The sequence below is a fragment of the Myxine glutinosa genome, chromosome 10, assembly GCF_964187855.1.
Source record: "Myxine glutinosa chromosome 10, kmMyxGlut1.1, whole genome shotgun sequence".
In the NCBI taxonomy this organism is placed as follows: Eukaryota; Metazoa; Chordata; class Myxini; order Myxiniformes; family Myxinidae; genus Myxine; species Myxine glutinosa.
Window position 1 is genome coordinate 30,649,519 of NC_136270.1, and position 20,292 is coordinate 30,669,810.

Consider the following 20,292-nt stretch of genomic DNA (forward strand, 5'->3'; position numbering starts at 1 on the left):
GAGATCTTTTTAAATCCCTTCCGAGACTCGTAGGCATCTATAACCTTCTTTCTGAAGGCCTCAGAGAGCTCTTTTGATCTAGGCATGGTGACACCGCACACTTCAACAACAAAGAGCAAACAAAACGAAATGTCTGAGGTTTAAATAAGACGGGTTCCTCCAAGATCCTCTCTGACGATGTTCTAATCATTTGCACCTGAGCTGGTGCACCTGATTCTAATTTTAGGCATTTGAAGTAGTGATAAATGTAGGGGTGTACTTACTTTTTCCACATGCGAAATTTATGTTTATTTAAATTATACAATGGACTACAAAATGTGAATGTTTCATGATATTTGTTATATTATATCACCGTTATCTATAAATATTGTTGAAATGAAGATCAAATAGCTGTATGTTGAAATATGTTGAAAAAGTCAAAACTTTACATGGGGTGTACTTACTTTTTCACGTGACTGTATATATATATTCTGAATCGTAACCTCTACTATAAGAGAGCCGTGTGTGTGTGTCACCATTTTTTTTCAGATGGCTGAACAGATCTTCCTCCAACTTTCAGAGGTTCATCGGTGAATGCCGGTCAGTGTTTTAGGCAAAAAAAAAAAATTATAAATTTTGGAAAAATAAAAAAGTTCTATTTTTTCAAATTCACTCTACTCGTGCCTGAGCCGTTGCAGCTACGTGAGAGGTACACTACCAGTCAAAAGTTTTAGAACACCTCAATTTTTCCAGTTTTTATTGAAATTTACACAGTTTAATGTCCAGTGAATAACCTGAAATGGTACAATGGTAAGCAGTAAACTGCTCGAGGTTAAAAAAAAAAGTTTAGGTTAGCAAAAATGGGAAAATAATGTAAATTGCACAGTTATATTGTAAAAAAGGCCTTCTTCAGGGAACAAGTAATGGGTTAACAACTTACAGCTGTTCTGCAGCAATGTAAGTAAATTAAGCCTTGAAAGTTGATGCAAACAATTCCTACAGGTGTCCCAACCTCTGTTGATTACCTGATTACAAACCCCCTGTCTGTATAAAAGCAGTATTGGTACAGACTGTTATTACACCCTCTGAAGCATTATTTGGACAATATTGCACTGCAGGAAGTAGTATATTGGAAACTGGAGGAAACTCTGACAAGAAGAGGTCTGGCAGACCCAAAGCCACAACAGAATCAGAAGACAACTTTCTGAGAATCGACAGCTTGCGTGATAGGCGGCTCACAGGACATCAGCTTCAAGCACAGCTTAACACTGGTCGAAGTAAGCAAGTCTCAGTTTCAACTGTGAAGAGATGACTTCGAGCTGTAGGTTTGACAGGTTGAGTGGCAATAAGAAAGCCATTGCTAAGATGGCAAAATAAGAAAAAGAGGCTTGCCTGGGCCATGAAGCACTGCCAGCGGACTACTGAAGACTGGAAGAAGGTCTTATGGACCGATGAATCAAAATTTGAAATCTTTGGTTCATCACGCAGGGTTTTTGTATGCCGTCGAGTCGGCGAAAGGATGGTTCCTCGGTGTGTGACATCAACTGTCAAACATGGAGGAGGAAGCGTGATGGTCTGGGGCTATTTTGCTGGATCCAGAGTCGGCGACTTGCACAGAGTGACTGGCACCCTGAACCAAAAGGGCTACCACAGCATTTTGCAGCGCCATGCAATACCCTCTGGTATACGTCTAATTGGTCAGGGGTTCATCCTACAGCAATATAATGACCCTAAACACACCTCCAGGCTCTGTCAAAACTACCTTCGAGGAAAAGAACAAGACAGTAGGCTTCAAATCATGGAATGGCCAGCACAGTCTCCAGACTTAAACCCTATCGAGCTGGTTTGGGATGAACTGGACAGAGGGGGGAATCAAAGCAACCTACAAGTGCAACACATTTGTGGGAACTTCTGCAACAGTGATGGGAAGAACTTCCCGAACAATATTTGATTTCCATTGTAGGAAGAATGCCACGAGTGTGTTCGGCGGTTATATCTGCAAAAGGTGGCTACTTTGCTGAGTCAAAAATTAAAATTACATTTTGTTAAACAAAATGATTCTATGATTTCTTTTTACGTCCAATTGTTTGTTTGTTCTATGCTTAATTTCAGAGTACATTGAGACATTAAACTGCGTAAATTTCAATAAAAACTGGAAAAATTGAGGTGTTCTAAAACTTTTGACCGGTAGTGTAATATGAAATTATCTCCGATTTGTGTGTGTGTGTTGTTTGTGAGATACAAAAAAAAAGGAACAGAAATGAAAAAACGAGATGTGTGTGTATGTTTGTGTTATAATATGTAATATAAATTATCGTTAGTAGGTGTAGGGAAGTGTTTTGGGCACCCACAAAAAATGAGTGGGGGGGCAGGGGAAACAAATTGATGCAGGGCAACGCCGGGAACTCCTGCTAGTATGAGATAAAACATAATTACTCAGAATTTTCAAATTCAAATCTTTTTCAGAACAAAATTATTTTAAGCTTTTTCTGCATTGTAAAAAAAAAAGGATTTTTTTGGATATCGAACAATTGATATTGGATTCTTCAATTAAATTTTGATACCACCTATACAAAAACAGAGCCGTTTGTGTGTCTGCATCTGTGTGTGTGTGTGTGTGTGTGTTGCTTTTTCTCAGAGATAGCTGAACGGCTATTGGTCAAATTTTTGGAGGTTCATCAGAGTACCAGGTAGTGGTTTAGGCAAAAACAATTTTTTTATTTTAAGAAAAGGAGTTGATTTTTTAAAAATCGCTCTATCGTGACAAAGTCTTTGTAGTGGCGAAAGGTAATATTAAATGATCCCCGATCCCGTTCCTTACTAGATGTAGGAATGTGTTTTAGGTCCCCACAAAAAATAGAAAAAAACAAAATTCGATTTCTTCAAAATGCCAACAGGATTAGAACAGCATCGGGCAATGCTAGTTTATATAATTTGATCATAAAAGAAAAAAAAAATTTGTCTGGTTGATTTGTTTGTGAAGTAAATGTTAGCTCTTTCACGAGCCTCGATTCAGTATACAAAAAAAACATGTCATCCCTGATACAAATAAATTCACATTGAAGGTTGGATTCACCTTGAGGTATTTCTTGCGATTGAGATACATCAAAACGATTGCTTGGAATCTGATCAGGCCTCTCCGTAGGCGTTGGTACCTCTGCCTGCGTTTTCACACCATGTGTACAATTAATTGAGTAATAGCTCACAAACACCTGCAGCACATATACATGAATTACCTAGAACAGCATTAATATGTTGTAGTGATAAAGTCCATGCAATTTCACTCTGTATCATACTTCCTGGCTGAATTGGGTAATTACGTACCGGCATTGAAAACCCCGAACCTGGGCTTGGAGGAGGATGACCTTTTTGCGGAGGTCGGCATAGCGTCGCTGAGTCTGGTAAGCCCGAATATGCTTCTGCACAGTAGTTGCAGCTTGGGTAACTAACCGCTCCCGCCTTCTCTCAAGCACCAGGTACAACCGCTCTTTAAGGAAGACCTAGACCAGCAGACAGTACGAGTACTTCACAAAATTTTCAATTACATGAACCAGTCCCACATGAACAGTTACTTTTATTTTTTGAGCCTCCCCAATTTTATGGCAACGACATAAGTATTCTACTTCCAGCGATTTTCTATCAAGGGGAAAATTGAACTACATAAGAATAGGTAGTCAAATAAGTTAGTAGAGTTCAGCACATATATTTAATAACTAAATTAAGACCGGAGAGGAACCAGAAAATTGGAAAATAGTGAATGTAGTACTGTACCAATATTCCATTAAAACATCAAGAGGAAAGCAGGCAGATAAAAGTGAGCCAGAACCAAGATGAGACAGCAGGTTTTAAATCAGAAAACCAAGATGAGACAGCAGGTTTTAAATCAGAGAACCAACATGAGACAGCAGGTTTTGAATCAGAAAACCAAGATGAGACAGCAGGTTTTAAATAAGAGAACCAACATGAGACAGCATGTTTTAAATCAGAAATCCAAGATGAGACAGCAGGTTTTAAATCAGAAAACCAAGGTGAGACAGCAGGTTTTAAATCAGAAAACCAAGATGAGACAGCAGGTTTTGAATCAGAGAACCAACATGAGACAGCAGGTTTTGAATCAGAAAACCAAGATGAGACAGCAGGTTTTAAATAAGAGAACCAACATGAGACAGCATGTTTTAAATCAGAAATCCAAGATGAGACAGCAGGTTTTAAATCAGAAAACCAAGGTGAGACAGCAGGTTTTAAATCAGAGAACAAAGATGAGACAGCAGGTTTTGAATCAGAAAACCAAGATGAGACAGCAGGTTTTGAATCAGAAAACCAAGATGAGGCAGCAGATTTTAAATCAGAGAACCAAGATGAGACAGCAGCTTTTAAATCAGAAAACCAAGATGAGACAGCAGGTTTTAAATCAGAGAACCAAGATGAGACAGCAGGTTTTGAATCAGAAAACCAAGGTGAGACAGCAAGTTTTAAATCAGAAAACCAAGATGAGACAGCAGGTTTTAAATCAGAAAACCAAGATGAGACAACAGGTTTTAAATCAGAAAACCAAGATGACACAGCAGGTTTTAAATCAGAAAACCAACATGAGACAGCAGGTTTAAAATCAGAAAACCAAGATGAGACAGCAGGTTTTAAAGCAGAAAACCAAGATGAGACAACAGGTTTTAAATCAGAAAACCAAGATGACACAGCAGGTTTTAAATCAGAAAACCAACATGAGACAGCAGGTTTTAAATCAGAGAACCAAGATGAGACAGCAGGTTTTAAAGCAGAAATCCAAGATGAGACAGCAGGTTTTAAATAAGAGAACCAACATCAGACAGCAGATTTTAAATCAGAGAACCAAGATGAGACAGCAGGTTTTAAATAAGAAAACCAAGACGAGACAGCAAGTTTTAAATCAGAAAACCAAGACGAGACAGCAGGTTTTAAATCAGAAAACCAAGATGAGACAGCAGGTTTTAAATCAGAGAACAAAGATGAGACAGCAGGTTTTGAATCAGAAAACCAAGATGAGACAACAGGTTTTGAATCAGAAAACCAAGATGAGGCAGCAGATTTTAAATCAGAAAACCAAGATAAGACAGCAGGTTTTAAATCAGAAAACCAAGATGAGACAGCAGGTTTTAAATCAGAGAACAAAGATAAGACAGCAGGTTTTGAATCAGAGAACAAAGATGAGACAGCAGGTTTTAAATCAGAAAACCAAGATGAGGCAGCAGATTTTAAATCAGAAAACCAAGATAAGACAGCAGGTTTTAAATCAGAAAACCAAGATGAGACAGTAGGTTTTAAAGCAGAAAACCAAGATGAGACAGTAGGTTTTAAATCAGAAAACCAAGATAAGACAGCAGGTTTTAAAGCAGAAAACCAAGATGAGACAGCAGGTTTTAAATCAGAAAACCAAGATGAGACAGCAGGTTTTAAATCAGAGAACAAAGATAAGACAGCAGGTTTTGAATCAGAAAACCAAGATAAGACAGCAGGTTTTAAATCAGAAAACCAAGATGAGACAGCAGGTTTTAAATCAGAGAACAAAGATAAGACAGCAGGTTTTGAATCAGAAAACCAAGATGAGACAGCAGGTTTTGAATCAGAAAACCAAGATGAGGCAGCAGATTTTAAATCAGAAAACCAAGATGAGACAGCAGGTTTTAAATCAGAAAACCAAGATGAGACAGCAGGTTTTAAATCAGAGAACCAAGATGAGACAGCAGGTTTTGAATCAGAAAACCAAGGTGAGACAGCAAGTTTTAAATCAGAAAACCAAGATGAGACAGCAGGTTTTAAATCAGAAAACCAAGATGAGACAACAGGTTTTAAATCAGAAAACCAAGATGACACAGCAGGTTTTAAATCAGAAAACCAACATGAGACAGCAGGTTTAAAATCAGAAAACCAAGATGAGACAGCAGGTTTTAAAGCAGAAATCCAAGATGAGACAGCAGGTTTTAAATAAGAGAACCAACATCAGACAGCAGATTTTAAATCAGAGAACCAAGATGAGACAGCAGGTTTTAAATAAGAAAACCAAGACGAGACAGCAGGTTTTAAATCAGAAAACCAAGATGAGACAGCAGGTTTTAAATCAGAGAACAAAGATGAGACAGCAGGTTTTGAATCAGAAAACCAAGATGAGACAACAGGTTTTGAATCAGAAAACCAAGATGAGGCAGCAGATTTTAAATCAGAAAACCAAGATAAGACAGCAGGTTTTGAATCAGAAAACCAAGATGAGACAGCAGGTTTTAAATCAGAAAACCAAGATGAGACAGCAGGTTTTAAATCAGAGAACAAAGATAAGACAGCAGGTTTTGAATCAGAAAACCAAGATGAGACAGTAGGTTTTAAATCAGAGAACAAAGATGAGACAGTAGGTTTTAAATCAGAGAACAAAGATGAGACAGCAGGTTTTAAATCAGAAAACCAAGATGAGGCAGCAGATTTTAAATCAGAAAACCACGATGAGACAGCAGGTTTTAAATCAGAGAACAAACATGAGATAGCAGGTTTTAAATCAGAAAACCAAGATGAGACAACAGGTTTTAAATCAGAAAACCAAGGTGAGACAGCAGGTTTTAAATCAGAAAACCAAGGTGAGACAGCAGGTTTTAAATCAGAAAACCAAGGTGAGACAGCAGGTTTTAAATCAGAAAACCAAGGTGAGACAGCAGGTTTTAAATCAGAAAACCAAGGTGAGACAGCAGGTTTTAAATCAGAAAACCAAGGTGAGACAGCAGGTTTTAAATCAGAAAACCAAGGTGAGACAGCAGGTTTTAAATCAGAAAACCAAGGTGAGACAGCAGGTTTTAAATCAGAAAACCAAGGTGAGACAGCAGGTTTTAAATCAGAGAACCAAGATGAGACAGCAGGTTTTAAATCAGAGAACAAAGATGAGTCAGCAGGTTTTAAATCAGAAAACCAACATGAGTCAGCAGGTTTTAAATCAGAAAAACAAGATGAGACAGCAGGTTTTCAATCAGGGAACCAAGGTGAGACAGCAGGTTTTAAATCAGAGAACCAAGATGAGACAGCAGGTTTTAAAGCAGAAAACCAAGATGAGGCAGCAGGTTTAAAATAAGAGAACCAACATGAGACAGCAGATTTTAAATCAGGGAACCAAGGTGAGACAGCAGGTTTTAAATATGAAAACCAACATGAGACAGCAGGTTTTAAATCAGAAAACCAAGATGAGACAGCAGGTTTTAAATCAGAAAACCAAGGTGAGACAGCAGATTTTTAAATCAGAGAACCAAGATGAAACAGCGGGTTTTAAATCAGGGAACCAAGGTGAGACAGCAGGTTTAAAATCAGAGAACCAAGATGAGACTGCAGGTTTTAAATCAGAGAACCAAGATGAAACAGCGGGTTTTAAATCAGGGAACCAAGGTGAGACAGCAGGTTTAAAATCAGAGAACCAAGATGAGACTGCAGGTTTTAAATCAGAGAACCAAGATGAAACAGCGGGTTTTAAATCAGGGAACAAAGATGAGACAGCAGGTTTTAAATCGGAGAACAAAGATGAGACAGCAGGTTTTAAATCGGAGAACCAACATGAGACAGCAAGTTTTAAATCGGAGAACCAACATGAGACAGCAGGTTTTAAATCAGAGAACCAAGATGAGACAGCAGGTTTTAAAGCAGAAAACCAAGATGAGGCAGCAGGTTTAAAATAAGAGAACCAACATGAGACAGCAGATTTTAAATCAGAAAACCAAAATGAGACAGCAGGTTTTAAATATGAAAACCAACATGAGACAGCAGGTTTTAAATCAGAAAACCAAGATGAGACAGCAGGTTTTAAATCAGAAAACCAAGATGAGACAGCAGGTTTTAAATCAGAAAACCAAGGTGAGACAGTAGGTTTTAAATCAGCAAACCAACATGAGTCAGCAGGTTTTAAATCAGACAACCAAGATGAGACAGCAGGTTTTAAATCAGAGAACCAAGATGAAACAGCGGGTTTTAAATCAGGGAACAAAGATGAGACAGCAGGTTTTAAATCGGAGAACAAAGATGAGACAGCAGGTTTTAAATCGGAGAACCAACATGAGACAGCAAGTTTTAAATCGGAGAACCAACATGAGACAGCGGGATTTTAATCAGAGAACCAAGAAGAGGCAGCAAGTTATAAATCAGAGAACAATGATGAGACAGCATGTTTCAAATCAGAAAACCAAGGTGAGACAGCAGGTTTTAAATCGGAGAACGAAGATGAGACGGCAGGTTTTAAATCAGAGAACCAACATGAGAGAGCAGATTTTTAATCAGAGAACCAAGAAGAGGCAGCAAGTTATAAATCAGAGAACAATGATGAGACAGCATGTTTCAAATCAGAAAACCAAGGTGAGACAGCAGGTTTTAAATCGGAGAACGAAGATGAGACGGCAGGTTTTAAATTGGAGAACCAACATGAGTCAGCCGGTTTTAAATCGGAGAACAAAGATGAGACGGCAGGTTTTAAATTGGAGAACCAACATGAGAGAGCAGGTTTTTAATCAGAGAACAAAGATGAGACAGCAGGTTTTAAATCAGACAACCAACATGAGTCAGCCGGTTTTAAATCAGAAAACCAAGATGAGACAGCAGATTTTAAATGAGAGAACCAAGATGAAACAGCGGGTTTTAAATCAGGGAACCAATGTGAGACAGCAGGTTTTAAATCAGAAAACCAAGATAAGACAGCAGATTATAAATGAGAGAACCAAGATGAAACAGCGGGTTTTAAATCAGGGAACCAATGTGAGACAGCAGGTTTTAAATCAGAAAACCAAGATGAGACAGCAGATTTTAAATCAGAGAACCAAGATGAACAGGGGGTTTTAAATCAGAGAACCAAGATGAAACAGCGGGTTTTAAATCAGGGAACCAACATGAGTCAGCCGGTTTTAAATCAGAAAACCAAGATGAGACAGCAGATTTTAAATCAGAGAACCAAGATGAAACAGCGGGGAACCACGCAGGTCAGGGAACCATGGTGAGATCAGAGAACAGAGAACCAAGGTGAGACAGCAGGTTTTAAATCAGAGAACCAGGATGAAACAGCGGGTTTTAAATCAGGGAACCATGGTGAGACAGCAGGTTTTAAATCAGGGAACCAAGGCGAGACAGCAGGTTTTAAATCAGAGAACCAACATGAGTCAGCCGGTTTTAAATCAGAGAACCAAGATGAGACAGCAGATTTTTAAATCAGAGAACAAAGATGAGACAGCAGGTTTTAAATCAGGGAACCAAGGTGAGACAGCAGGTTTAAAATCAGAGAACCAAGATGAGACAGCAGGTTTTAAATCAGAGAACCAAGATGAAACAGCGGGTTTTAAATCAGGGAACAAAGATGAGACAGCAGGTTTTAAATCGGAGAACAAAGATGAGACAGCAGGTTTTAAATCGGAGAACCAACATGAGACAGCAAGTTTTAAATCGGAGAACCAACATGAGACAGCGGGATTTTAATCAGAGAACCAAGAAGAGGCAGCAAGTTATAAATCAGAGAACAATGATGAGACAGCATGTTTCAAATCAGAAAACCAAGGTGAGACAGCAGGTTTTAAATCGGAGAACGAAGATGAGACGGCAGGTTTTAAATCGGAGAACGAAGATGAGACGGCAAGTTTTAAATTGGAGAACCAACATGAGAGAGCAGGTTTTTAATCAGAGAACCAAGATGAGACAGCAGGTTTTAAATCGGAGAACGAAGATGAGACGGCAGGTTTTAAATTGGAGAACCAACATGAGAGAGCAGGTTTTTAATCAGAGAACAAAGATGAGACAGCAGGTTTTAAATGAGAGAACCAAGATGAAAAAGCGGGTTTTAAATCAGGGAACCAATGTGAGACAGCAGGTTTTAAATCAGAAAACCAAGATGAGACAGCAGATTTTAAATGAGAGAACCAAGATGAACAGCGGGTTTTAAATCAGGGAACCAATGTGAGACAGCAGGTTTTAAATCAGAAAACCAAGATGAGACAGCAGATTTTAAATCAGAGAACCAAGATGAAACAGCGGGTTTTAAATCAGGGAACCAACATGAGTCAGCCGGTTTTAAATGAGAGAACCAAGATGAAACAGCGGGTTTTAAATCAGGGAACCAATGTGAGACAGCAGGTTTTAAATCAGAAAACCAAGATGAGACAGCAGATTTTAAATCGGAGAACCAAGATGAAACAGCGGGGAACCACGCAGGTCAGGGAACCACGGTGAGATCAGAGAACAGAGAACCAAGGTGAGACAGCAGGTTTTAAATCAGAGAAACAAGATGAAACAGCGGGTTTTAAATCAGGGAACCAAGGCGAGACAGCAGGTTTTAAATCAGAGAACCAACATGAGTCAGCCGGTTTTAAATCAGAGTACCAAGGTGAGACAGCAGGTTTTAAATCAGAGAACCAAGATGAACAGCGGGTTTTAAATCAGGGAACCAAGATGAGACAGCAGGTTTTAAATCAGAGAACAAAGATGAAACAGCGGGTTTTAAATCAGGGAACCAAGATGAAACAGCGGGTTTTAAATCAGGGAACCACGGTGAGACAGCAGGTTTTAAATCAGAAAACCAAGATGAGACAGCAGATTTTAAATCAGAGAACCAAGATGAGACAGCAGGTTTTAAATCAGAGAACCAAGATGAGACAGCAGGTTTTAAATCAGGGAACCACGGTCAGACAGCAGGTTTTAAATCAGGGAACCAAGGCGAGACAGCAGGTTTTAAATCAGAGAACCAACATGAGTCAGCCGGTTTTAAATCAGAGTACCAAGGTGAGACAGCAGGTTTTAAATCAGAGAACCAAGATGAACAGCGGGTTTTAAATCAGGGAACCAAGATGAGACAGCAGGTTTTAAATCAGAGAACAAAGATGAAACAGCGGGTTTTAAATCAGGGAACCAAGATGAAACAGCGGGTTTTAAATCAGGGAACCATGGTGAGACAGCAGGTTTTAAATCAGAAAACCAAGATGAGACAGCAGATTTTAAATCAGAGAACCAAGATGAGACAGCAGGTTTTAAATCAGAGAACCAAGATGAGACAGCAGGTTTTAAATCAGAGAACAAAGATGAGTCAGCAGGTTTTAAATCAGAAAACCAACATGAGTCAGCAGGTTTTAAATCAGAAAACCAAGATGAGACAGCAGGTTTTAAATCAGGGAACCAAGATGAGACAGTGGGTTTTAAATCAGGGAACCAAGGTGAGACAGCAGGTTTTAAATCAGAGAACCAAGATGAGACAGCAGGTTTTAAAGCAGAAAACCAAGATGAGGCAGCAGGTTTAAAATAAGAGAACCAACATGAGACAGCAGATTTTAAATCAGAAAACCAAAATGAGACAGCAGGTTTTAAATATGAAAACCAACATGAGACAGCAGGTTTTAAATCAGAAAACCAAGATGAGACAGCAGGTTTTAAATCAGAAAACCAAGATGAGACAGCAGGTTTTAAATCAGAAAACCAAGGTGAGACAGTAGGTTTTAAATCAGCAAACCAACATGAGTCAGCAGGTTTTAAATCAGACAACCAAGATGAGACAGCAGGTTTTAAATCAGAGAACCAAGATGAAACAGCGGGTTTTAAATCAGGGAACAAAGATGAGACAGCAGGTTTTAAATCGGAGAACAAAGATGAGACAGCAGGTTTTAAATCGGAGAACCAACATGAGACAGCAAGTTTTAAATCGGAGAACCAACATGAGACAGCGGGATTTTAATCAGAGAACCAAGAAGAGGCAGCAAGTTATAAATCAGAGAACAATGATGAGACAGCAGGTTTCAAATCAGAGAACCAAGATGAAACAGCGGGTTTTAAATCAGGGAACCAAGGTGAGACAGCAGGTTTTAAATCAGAGAACCAAAGTGAGACAGTAGGTTTTAAATCAGAGAACCAAGGTGAGACAGAAGGTTTTTAATCAGAGAACCAAGAAGAGGCAGCAAGTTATAAATCAGAGAACAATGATGAGACAGCAGGTTTTAAATCAAAGAACCAAGGTGAGACAGCAGGTTTTAAATCAGAGAACCAAGGTGAGACAGCAGGTTTACATCAGAGAACAAAGATGAGACAGCAGGTTTTAAATCAGAAAACCAAGATGAAACAGCGGGTTTTAAATCAGGGAACCAAGGTGAGACAGCAGGTTTTAAATCAGAAAACCAAGATGAGACAGCAGGTTTTAAATCAGAAAACCAAGATGTGATAGGTTTTAAATCAGGGAACCAAGGTGAGACAGCAGGTTTTAAATCAGAGAACAAAGATGAGACAGCAGGTTTTAAATCAGAAAACCAAGATGAAACAGCGGGTTTTAAATCGGGGAACCAAGGTGAGACAGCAGGTTTTAAATCAGAGAACAAAGATGAGACAGCAGGTTTTAAATCAGAGAACAAAGATGAGACAGCAGGTTTTAAATCAGAAAACCAAGATGAAACATCGGGTTTTAAATCGGGGAACCAAGGTGAGACAGCAGGTTTTAAATCAGAGAACAAAGATGAGACAGCAGGTTTTAAATCAGGGAACCAAGGTGAGACAGCAGGTTTTAAATCAGAGAACCAAGGTGAGACAGCAAGTTTTAAATCAGGGAACCAAGGTGAGACAGCAGGTTTTAAATCAGAGAACCAAGGTGAGACAGAAGGCTGCTATCGCTTTAAAATGTGATTACATGAATGCCATACCAGTAGATGGGTATAAAGGAACGAGACAAGTATGTCAGGATGTGCATGTGGAGCACATCATTTGTGTTACACATGTTTGTGTTTGGCTGAGTTCAGAGCATCTGGTTACGCTGGTCTGGAGGTTATCTTGGGCTTGTGCTTGTGATTGTGCAGGTTTAATGTGCCATCCACAAGTTAGGCCCTTTCTCCAATCCTATTTTACTCCGCCCCTTTCTGACATCCTCCCCACCCCAACTATGCAACTACCCACTCATCTTGTAACACTATGGATGACAAGGCAGAATCTCTCCCATGTTTTCAAGGTGGTCCAGGAATACACTTATCAGGCTAATCCTGGTATGCCTCCTTTGACACTGATAGCAATGCATTAGCTCTCAAATGCAGACAATACTTTGGCTCGAAATCTGAATTTGATGGAGTCACTCAAAGATTTTTATATTTTAATTTTGAGTTCACTTTCATTCGAGACATCCCCAGAGGGTACAGCCATGCATACCCGTGTGATGCCGAGTTGATACAGTTCCCCCGGACTATGCTCACAAAGAGTACGGAGAATGGCAATGCAGTTGTTACGATCTGTCTGCCCCAAATTCTGGATTCCTTTCAGCATTTTGTACCTGCACACAGGAAAGGGCTCAAATGGCAGACTTTTACAGAAACTATATTCAAAGGACAAGCCATCATGCCACCCAGAATATTCAATCAGTATAGGTTCCTCTTGCACGTGTAGATATCCTTGAGGGGTAATTCATTGGTGAAGCACCAGCATATCCTTAGTTCAAGAAAGGCAAATCCCCTGCTTAATATTTTACAAGGAAGTACAAGAAGTAATCACTTGTAACGAACAATTTTTTTTTGTTGTTGTTGTTGTATACTGAATCGAGGCTCGTGAAAGAGCTGACAACCGCGAGGGAAAGACAGCACAGGGGGACCGCGAGGGAAAGACAGTACAGGGGGACCACGAGGGAAAGACAGTACAGGGGGACCGCGAGGGAAAGACAGCACAGGGGGACCGCGAGGAAAAGACAGCACAGGGGGACCGCGAGGAAAAGACAGCACAGGGGGACCGCGAGGGAAAGACAGCACAGGGGGACCGTGAGGGAAAGACAGCACAGGGGGACCGTGAGGGAAAGACAGTACAGGGGGACCGTGAGGGAAAGACAGCACAGGGGGACCATGAGGGAAAGACAGCACAGGGGGACCACGAGGCAAAGACAGCACAGGGGGACCGCGAGGGAAAGACAGCACATGTGGGCCGCGAGGGAAAGACAGTACAGGGGGACCACGAGGGAAAGACAGCACAGGGGGACCACGAGGGAAAGACAGCACATGGGGACCGCGAGGGAAAGACAGTACAGGGGGACCGCGAGGGAAAGACAGCACATGGGGACCGCGAGGGAAAGACAGTACAGGGGGACCGCGAGGGAAAGACAGCACATGGGGACCGCGAGGGAAAGAAAGTACAGGGGGACCGCGAGGGAAAGACAGTACAGGGGGACCGCGAGGGAAAGACAGCACAGGGGGACCGCAAGGGAAAGACAGCACTTGGGGACCACGAGGGAAAGACAGTACAGGGGGACCGCGAGGGAAAGACAGTACAGGGGGACCGCGAGGGAAAGACAGCACATGGGGACCGCGAGGGAAAGACAGCACAGGGGGACCGCGAGGGAAAGACAGCACATGGGGACCACGAGGGAAAGACAGTACAGGGGGACCGTGAGGGAAAGACAGCACAGGGGGACCACGAGGGAAAGACAGTACAGGGGGACCGCGAGGGAAAGACAGCACAGGGGGACCGTGAGGGAAAGACAGCACAGGGGGACCGCGAGGAAAAGACAGTACAGGGGGACCACGAGGGAAAGACAGCACAGGGGGACCATGAGGGAAAGACAGTACAGGGGGACCGTGAGGGAAAGACAGTACAGGGGGACCGCGAGGGAAAGACAGTACAGGGGGACCATGAGGGAAAGACAGTACAGGGGGACCGTGAGGGAAAGACAGCACAGGGGGACCGTGAGGGAAAGACAGTACAGGGGGACCGCGAGGGAAAGACAGCACAGGGGGACCGCGAGGGAAAGACAGCACAGGGGGACCACGAGGGAAAGACAGCACAGGGGGACCGATTGGCTCAACTGGCTCAACATGACTGGTGCAATTGGCTCAACATGACTGTTCAATGCTTTATGAATAACTAGCTGAAGTATGTGGAGACCTCTCGTTTCTTAGAAACTAATATCTTGGAATATCTTGGCATTGCCCAGGGTAAATTCAATGAAACATATTCAGTATTTAAATATTTATTGCATGATGATCGCAAACCATATTACTCGATCACTCATGGGGGAAAAAACCGAGGCAGTGTATAAGCAACATACTCACTCAATGACTGAACACGAAGGTACTAAAATAAACCTCAGCAATCCTTTTAATAACAAGCACACGTGCAAATGCTATCGTCATTAAATTTGTGTTGTTTACAACAAATTACTACAAACTTAACATAAGATCTTCACAGAACGCATTACTCGATCGCTTCCGGGGGAAAAAAAAAACCAAGGCAGTGTACAAGCACAAGACCCAATCGAAGCCTGAAGGCCAAATATCTGGTTTTATCTGGGGTAAATTTTTTATTCAGACATAGCCCTCGACGTTTGTCTGGATCAAAGAGGTCGCACTGGTTCCTGCAGGGTCCGGATGATTAAACTAAAAAACACATACACAAACAAACTTTCTTCTTTATATTAGACATACAGTCATGTGAAAAAGTAAGTACACCCCATGTAAAGTTTTGACTTTTTCAACATATTTCAGCATACAGCTATTTGATCTTCATTTCAACAATATTGATAGATAAAGGTGATATAATATAACAAATATCATGAAACATTTACATTTTGTAGTCCATTGTATAATTTAAATAAACATAAATGCAAATTTCGCATGTGGAAAAAGTAAGTACAGCCTTGGCTCTAATAGGTGGTATTGCCCCCTTTGGCAGAAACAACCTCAAGTAGGCATTTCTTATAACTGTTTACCAGTCTCTGACATCGACTGGAAGAAATTTTTGCCCACTCCTCCATGCAGAATTCTTTCAGCTGTGCAATGTTTGAGGGGTTTCTTGCATGCACAGCTCGTTTCAAATCCCCCCACAACATCTCGATGGGATTTAGATCCGGGCTTTGACTTGGCCATTCCAGAACCCTCCATTTCTTTCTTTTCAGCCATTCCTTGGTGGATTTACTGGTATGTTTAGGGTCATTGTCATGTTGCAAGGTACACCTTCGGTTGAACTTCAACTTTCCGACAGATGGCCTCACATTATCCTCAAGCACCCTCTGGTACAATGAAGAATTCATAGTGGATTCGATGATGGTGAGCTGCCCAGGCCCTGATGCAGCAAAGCTGCCCCAAACCATAATATTTCCACCACCATGCTTTACAGTTGGTATCAGTTTCTTGTGGTCAAATGCTGTCTTTGGTTTTCGCGAAACATGTCTTCTGGTACTGTGGCCAAATAGCTCTACTTTTGACTCATCTGTCCAGAGCACATTGTTCCAGAAGTGCTGGTCTTTGCCGAGGTGTTCATTGGCAAACTTTAGTCTTAATAATAATAATAATGTATTTATTTTATATAGCGCTTTTCAGGAAGCCCAAAGACGCTTTGACAGAGTGCAAAACATAATGCATAGCAAAACATAAAAACAATTGCAAAAAAGAAGAATCAATAGGGAAATATTCAAAGCACAAAGGAGGGAGAAGGAGAGGAGATAGTCAGGGGTTAGATGCTGTGGGTTAAATGTTGAATGCAGTGTTGAACAGGTGGGTCTTGAGTGATGTTTTGAATGTGGTGAGTGAGGAGGAGTCTCTGATGGTGTGAGGTAGCGAGTTCCAGAGGGTGGGAGCAGCGATGGAGAAGGCCCTGTCCCCCCAGGATCTAAATTTGGTCCGGATGGGGGGGGGGGGGGTCAGGAGGTTGGTACCAGCAGAGCGGAGGTTGCGGGTGGGAGTGTGTCTGGAGAGCAGGTCAGCCAGGTAGGATGGGGCCAGGTTATGGAGGGCTTTGTAGGTCAAGAGGAGGATTTTGTACTGGATTCTCTGGGAGATGGGGTGCCAGTGAAGCTTGTAAAGGACGGGGGTGATGTGGTCACGGGTCCGGGAATGGGTGAGTAGACGGGCAGCGGAGTTCTAAATGTATTGGAGTTTATTGGTGATTGTTGAGGGTGAACCATAAAGGAGGCTATTGCAGTAGTCCAGACGGGAAGTGATGAAGGCGTGGATGAGGGTTTCTGCAGCCACGGAGGAGAGGGATGGACGGAGACGGGCGATGTTTTTCAGGTGAAAGAAGGCTGTCTTTGTGATCTGTTTAGTGTATTTGTCGAAGGAGAGGGTTTGGTCAAAGATGATGCCAAGATTCCGGATGTGAGGGGAGGTGGATACTGGGAAACCGTCGATGTTGAGGGCAAAGTTATGGGTGGACTTGGTGAGCGTTTTTGGGCCAATGATGATTATTTCAGATTTATCACAGTTAAGTTTGAGGAAGTTGATTTGAAGCCAGGATTTTATTTCAGTGATGCAGTTTGTCAGGATAGAGTGGGTGGCGGTGGAGATGGACTTGGTGGAGATGAAAAGCTGGATGTCATCGGCGAAGCAGTGGAATTGGAGACCATGACGGCGGATTAAGTGACCGAGGGGGGACAGGTAAAGGATGAAGAGGAGGGGGCCAAGAACTGAACCTTGGGGGACACCTTGGGGGAGGGGAGCAGTGGGGGATTTGCAGTTATTGATGGAGATGAACTGACGTCTGTCAGAGAGGTATGATTTAATCCAAGAGAGGGCAGTGCCGGTAATGTTAAAGGTGGTTTCAAGTCGGGTGAGGAGGATGGTGTGATCGATGGTGTCAAAGGCGGCGCTGAGGTCGAGGAGGATGAGAATGTTGAGGTTGCCAGCGTCAGAGGAGAGGAGAAGGTCGTTGGTGATTTTGAGGAGAGCAGTTTCAGTACTGTGGTTGGAGCGGAATCCGGATTGGAATGTTTCATACAGGTTATTGGCAGAGAGGTGATGTTTGAGTTGAGTGGCTACAGCGCGTTCCAAAACCTTTGACAGAAAGGGTAGGTTGGAGATGGGTCTGAAGTTATTTAGGGTGTCAGGGTTTAGTCCAGGTTTTTTCAGAATGGGGGTAACAGCAGCAATTTTGAGGGATGGTGGGACGATGCCTGTAGACAGGGAGGAGTTTATTGTTGCAATGATAAGTGGAGAGAGAGCAGGAAGGGAGGCCTTGACAAAGCTGGAGGGGATGGGGTCAAGAGTGCAGGTGGCAGTTTTCATTCCGATGAGGAGTTAGTCTTGCCCTGATGTTCTTTCTGGACAGCAAAGGTTTCCTCCTGGCACACCTCCCATGTAGATCAAATTTGTGCAGCCTCTTTCTAATGGTAGACTCATGCACTTTGACATCAACAGTGGCAAGAGCTACCTGCAGGTCCCCTTATGACATTCTGGGGGTTCTTAGAGACTTCTTTCCGCATCTTGCGGTCTGCTCTCGGGCTAAACTTGCTGGGGCGGCCTGGCCTGAACAAGTTGGCAGTGTTTGGAATCTTCTCCACTTGTAGATGATCTTCCGGACTGTCGAATGATTGATTTCAAGTTGTTTGGAGATCTTTTTAAATCCCTCCCAGACTCGTTGGCATGTATAACCTTCTTTCTGAAGGCCTCAGAGAGCTCTTTTGATCTAGGCATGGTGACGCCGCACACTTCAACAACAAAGAGCAAACCAAACTAAATGTGTGAGGTTTAAATAAGACAGGTTCCTCCAAGATCCTCTCTAACGATGTTCTAATCATTTGCACCTGAGCTGGTGCACCTGATTCTAATTTTAGGTATTTGAAGTAGTGATAAATGTAGGGGTGTACTTACTTTTTCCACATGCGAAATTTGCATTTATGTTTATTTAAATTATACAATGGACTACAAAATGTAAATGTTTCATGATATTTGTTATATTATATCACCTTTATCTATCAATATTTTTGAAATGGAGATCAAATAGCTGTATGTTGAAATATGTTGAAAAAGTCAAAACTTTACATGGGGTGTACTTACTTTTTCACGTGACTGTATGCTATTTTCCAACCTAGCACATCATTATAAAAATACAAAATTGTTTCACAAAAAGTTGAATATCAACATCAAACTAGGCATTTGAAATAATAATGTGTAAACTAGAATGGCACTTGGTAGAGCGCATACCTCCGCCTGGTGAACAGTTTACGTTTTGCATCCACTGATAAGTCAGATCTGGATTCGGACATGAACCAAAATCTAATTGGCTTGTTCTTATCACCTAATCAACTCATCCACCATGTTTTGTCATCACGTATGCTGTCCTGTCTCTCAATTGTGCAAATCACTTTTAAAATTTTCGTTTTCGGATTTGATCTTCACCAAAATCGAATAGATTCGTCCTTGTCACATACTCAACCCGTCCACCAAGTTTCGTCTGAATCCATGTCCAACCTTTTGATATACACTGCTCACAGCCAAACAGTCATACAGACAAACACACAGGGATGAAAACGTAACCTCAATCCACCTTAAGTGTCGGAGATAATAAATAAAATAAATTCTGATAAACGCGATCGTAAACCCTCATCGGTACAGCTCGGATGAAATCTGACTCAAAGAATTACATTATATAAGCTCTTACGTCAATGTCCCCCTAAATCTAAATCGTTCTGTTTATTCTCAACTTGTATAATACAAACATGGACTAACAATGAATTTTAATTCCATCCACTATTGCTAGACCAATGGGATGAACAATGACAACGGCCAACGTTGACCCGCTGCTGCAGTGTTTGAGTCTTGGAGGACTTTTTTTTTTTTTTTGGTATACAAGATCGAGGCTCATGTAAGAGCTAACATTAATCACAAAAAACAACAACGAACGGACACACAAAACATACAAAAAAGGGAGTGGGAGACAAGATGGGGAGGGAGAGGGAAGCACACAAGTACAACAGCAGAGAACAGGGACAACAGAAGATCTGTGGGAGGGAGGGGGCTTGGGAGGAAGAGGCAGGGGGAAGGCGGGGGGGGGAGGGGAGGAGCATAAAACACATGGACACTGCGAGGACTTCCAGGAAAGAAAAAAGTCGGTATTTCAAAAAAAAAGTGGATTTGGGGTGAATTAACGGGGTGTTAATTCACCCCAAATTAATTAACGGGGACAATTAATAATTAACGGGGACATGCTTGTTTTTATAGTCTAATCCAAGACCATACGGATTCACAGCATAACAGACATCAAATCGTGAATGTTTTTGGCTGGACAGATTGCCAGTTTGTAACAGGGTACTGTCAATAAGGGCAGGAAAGTTGTACATTGGCCATTGGCACATCAAGGCCTACCTTTCTCAAAATACCATTTCTCAAAATTTCTAAAAGGTACCATGGGATCGATAATGTCCACCAGTGAACCCCAACAAGAGATGGATGACACAGCTTTATGTCCCTGGGTTTAAACATTGGAGGCAAATATAGTTGATATGTCCTGTCCAGAACCTTCAATTTGCTAAATATACACATACAGTTACCATAGTTACCACAATAAGTGGTTTGAGCATATGCTCTGGGTCTGGGAGGTTAGTGGTTTGAATCTGACTCTGGT

General features: G+C 41.6%; 1 protein-coding gene across 1 annotated transcript in view; it reads right to left on the bottom strand.

Annotated features, from left to right (window-relative positions):
* The window catches only part of MYO15A (myosin XVA), a 184,715-nt gene that overhangs the window by 124,344 nt on the left and 40,079 nt on the right, over nucleotides 1-20,292 (bottom strand). The window contains exons 11-13 of the mRNA XM_078785176.1: nucleotides 13,126-13,246; nucleotides 3,304-3,479; nucleotides 3,056-3,140 (exon numbers count right to left, since the gene is read on the bottom strand). Of these exons, the coding sequence (XP_078641302.1) occupies nucleotides 3,056-3,140; nucleotides 3,304-3,479; nucleotides 13,126-13,246 (382 nt within the window). The remainder of the gene's footprint in view (nucleotides 1-3,055; nucleotides 3,141-3,303; nucleotides 3,480-13,125; nucleotides 13,247-20,292) is intronic.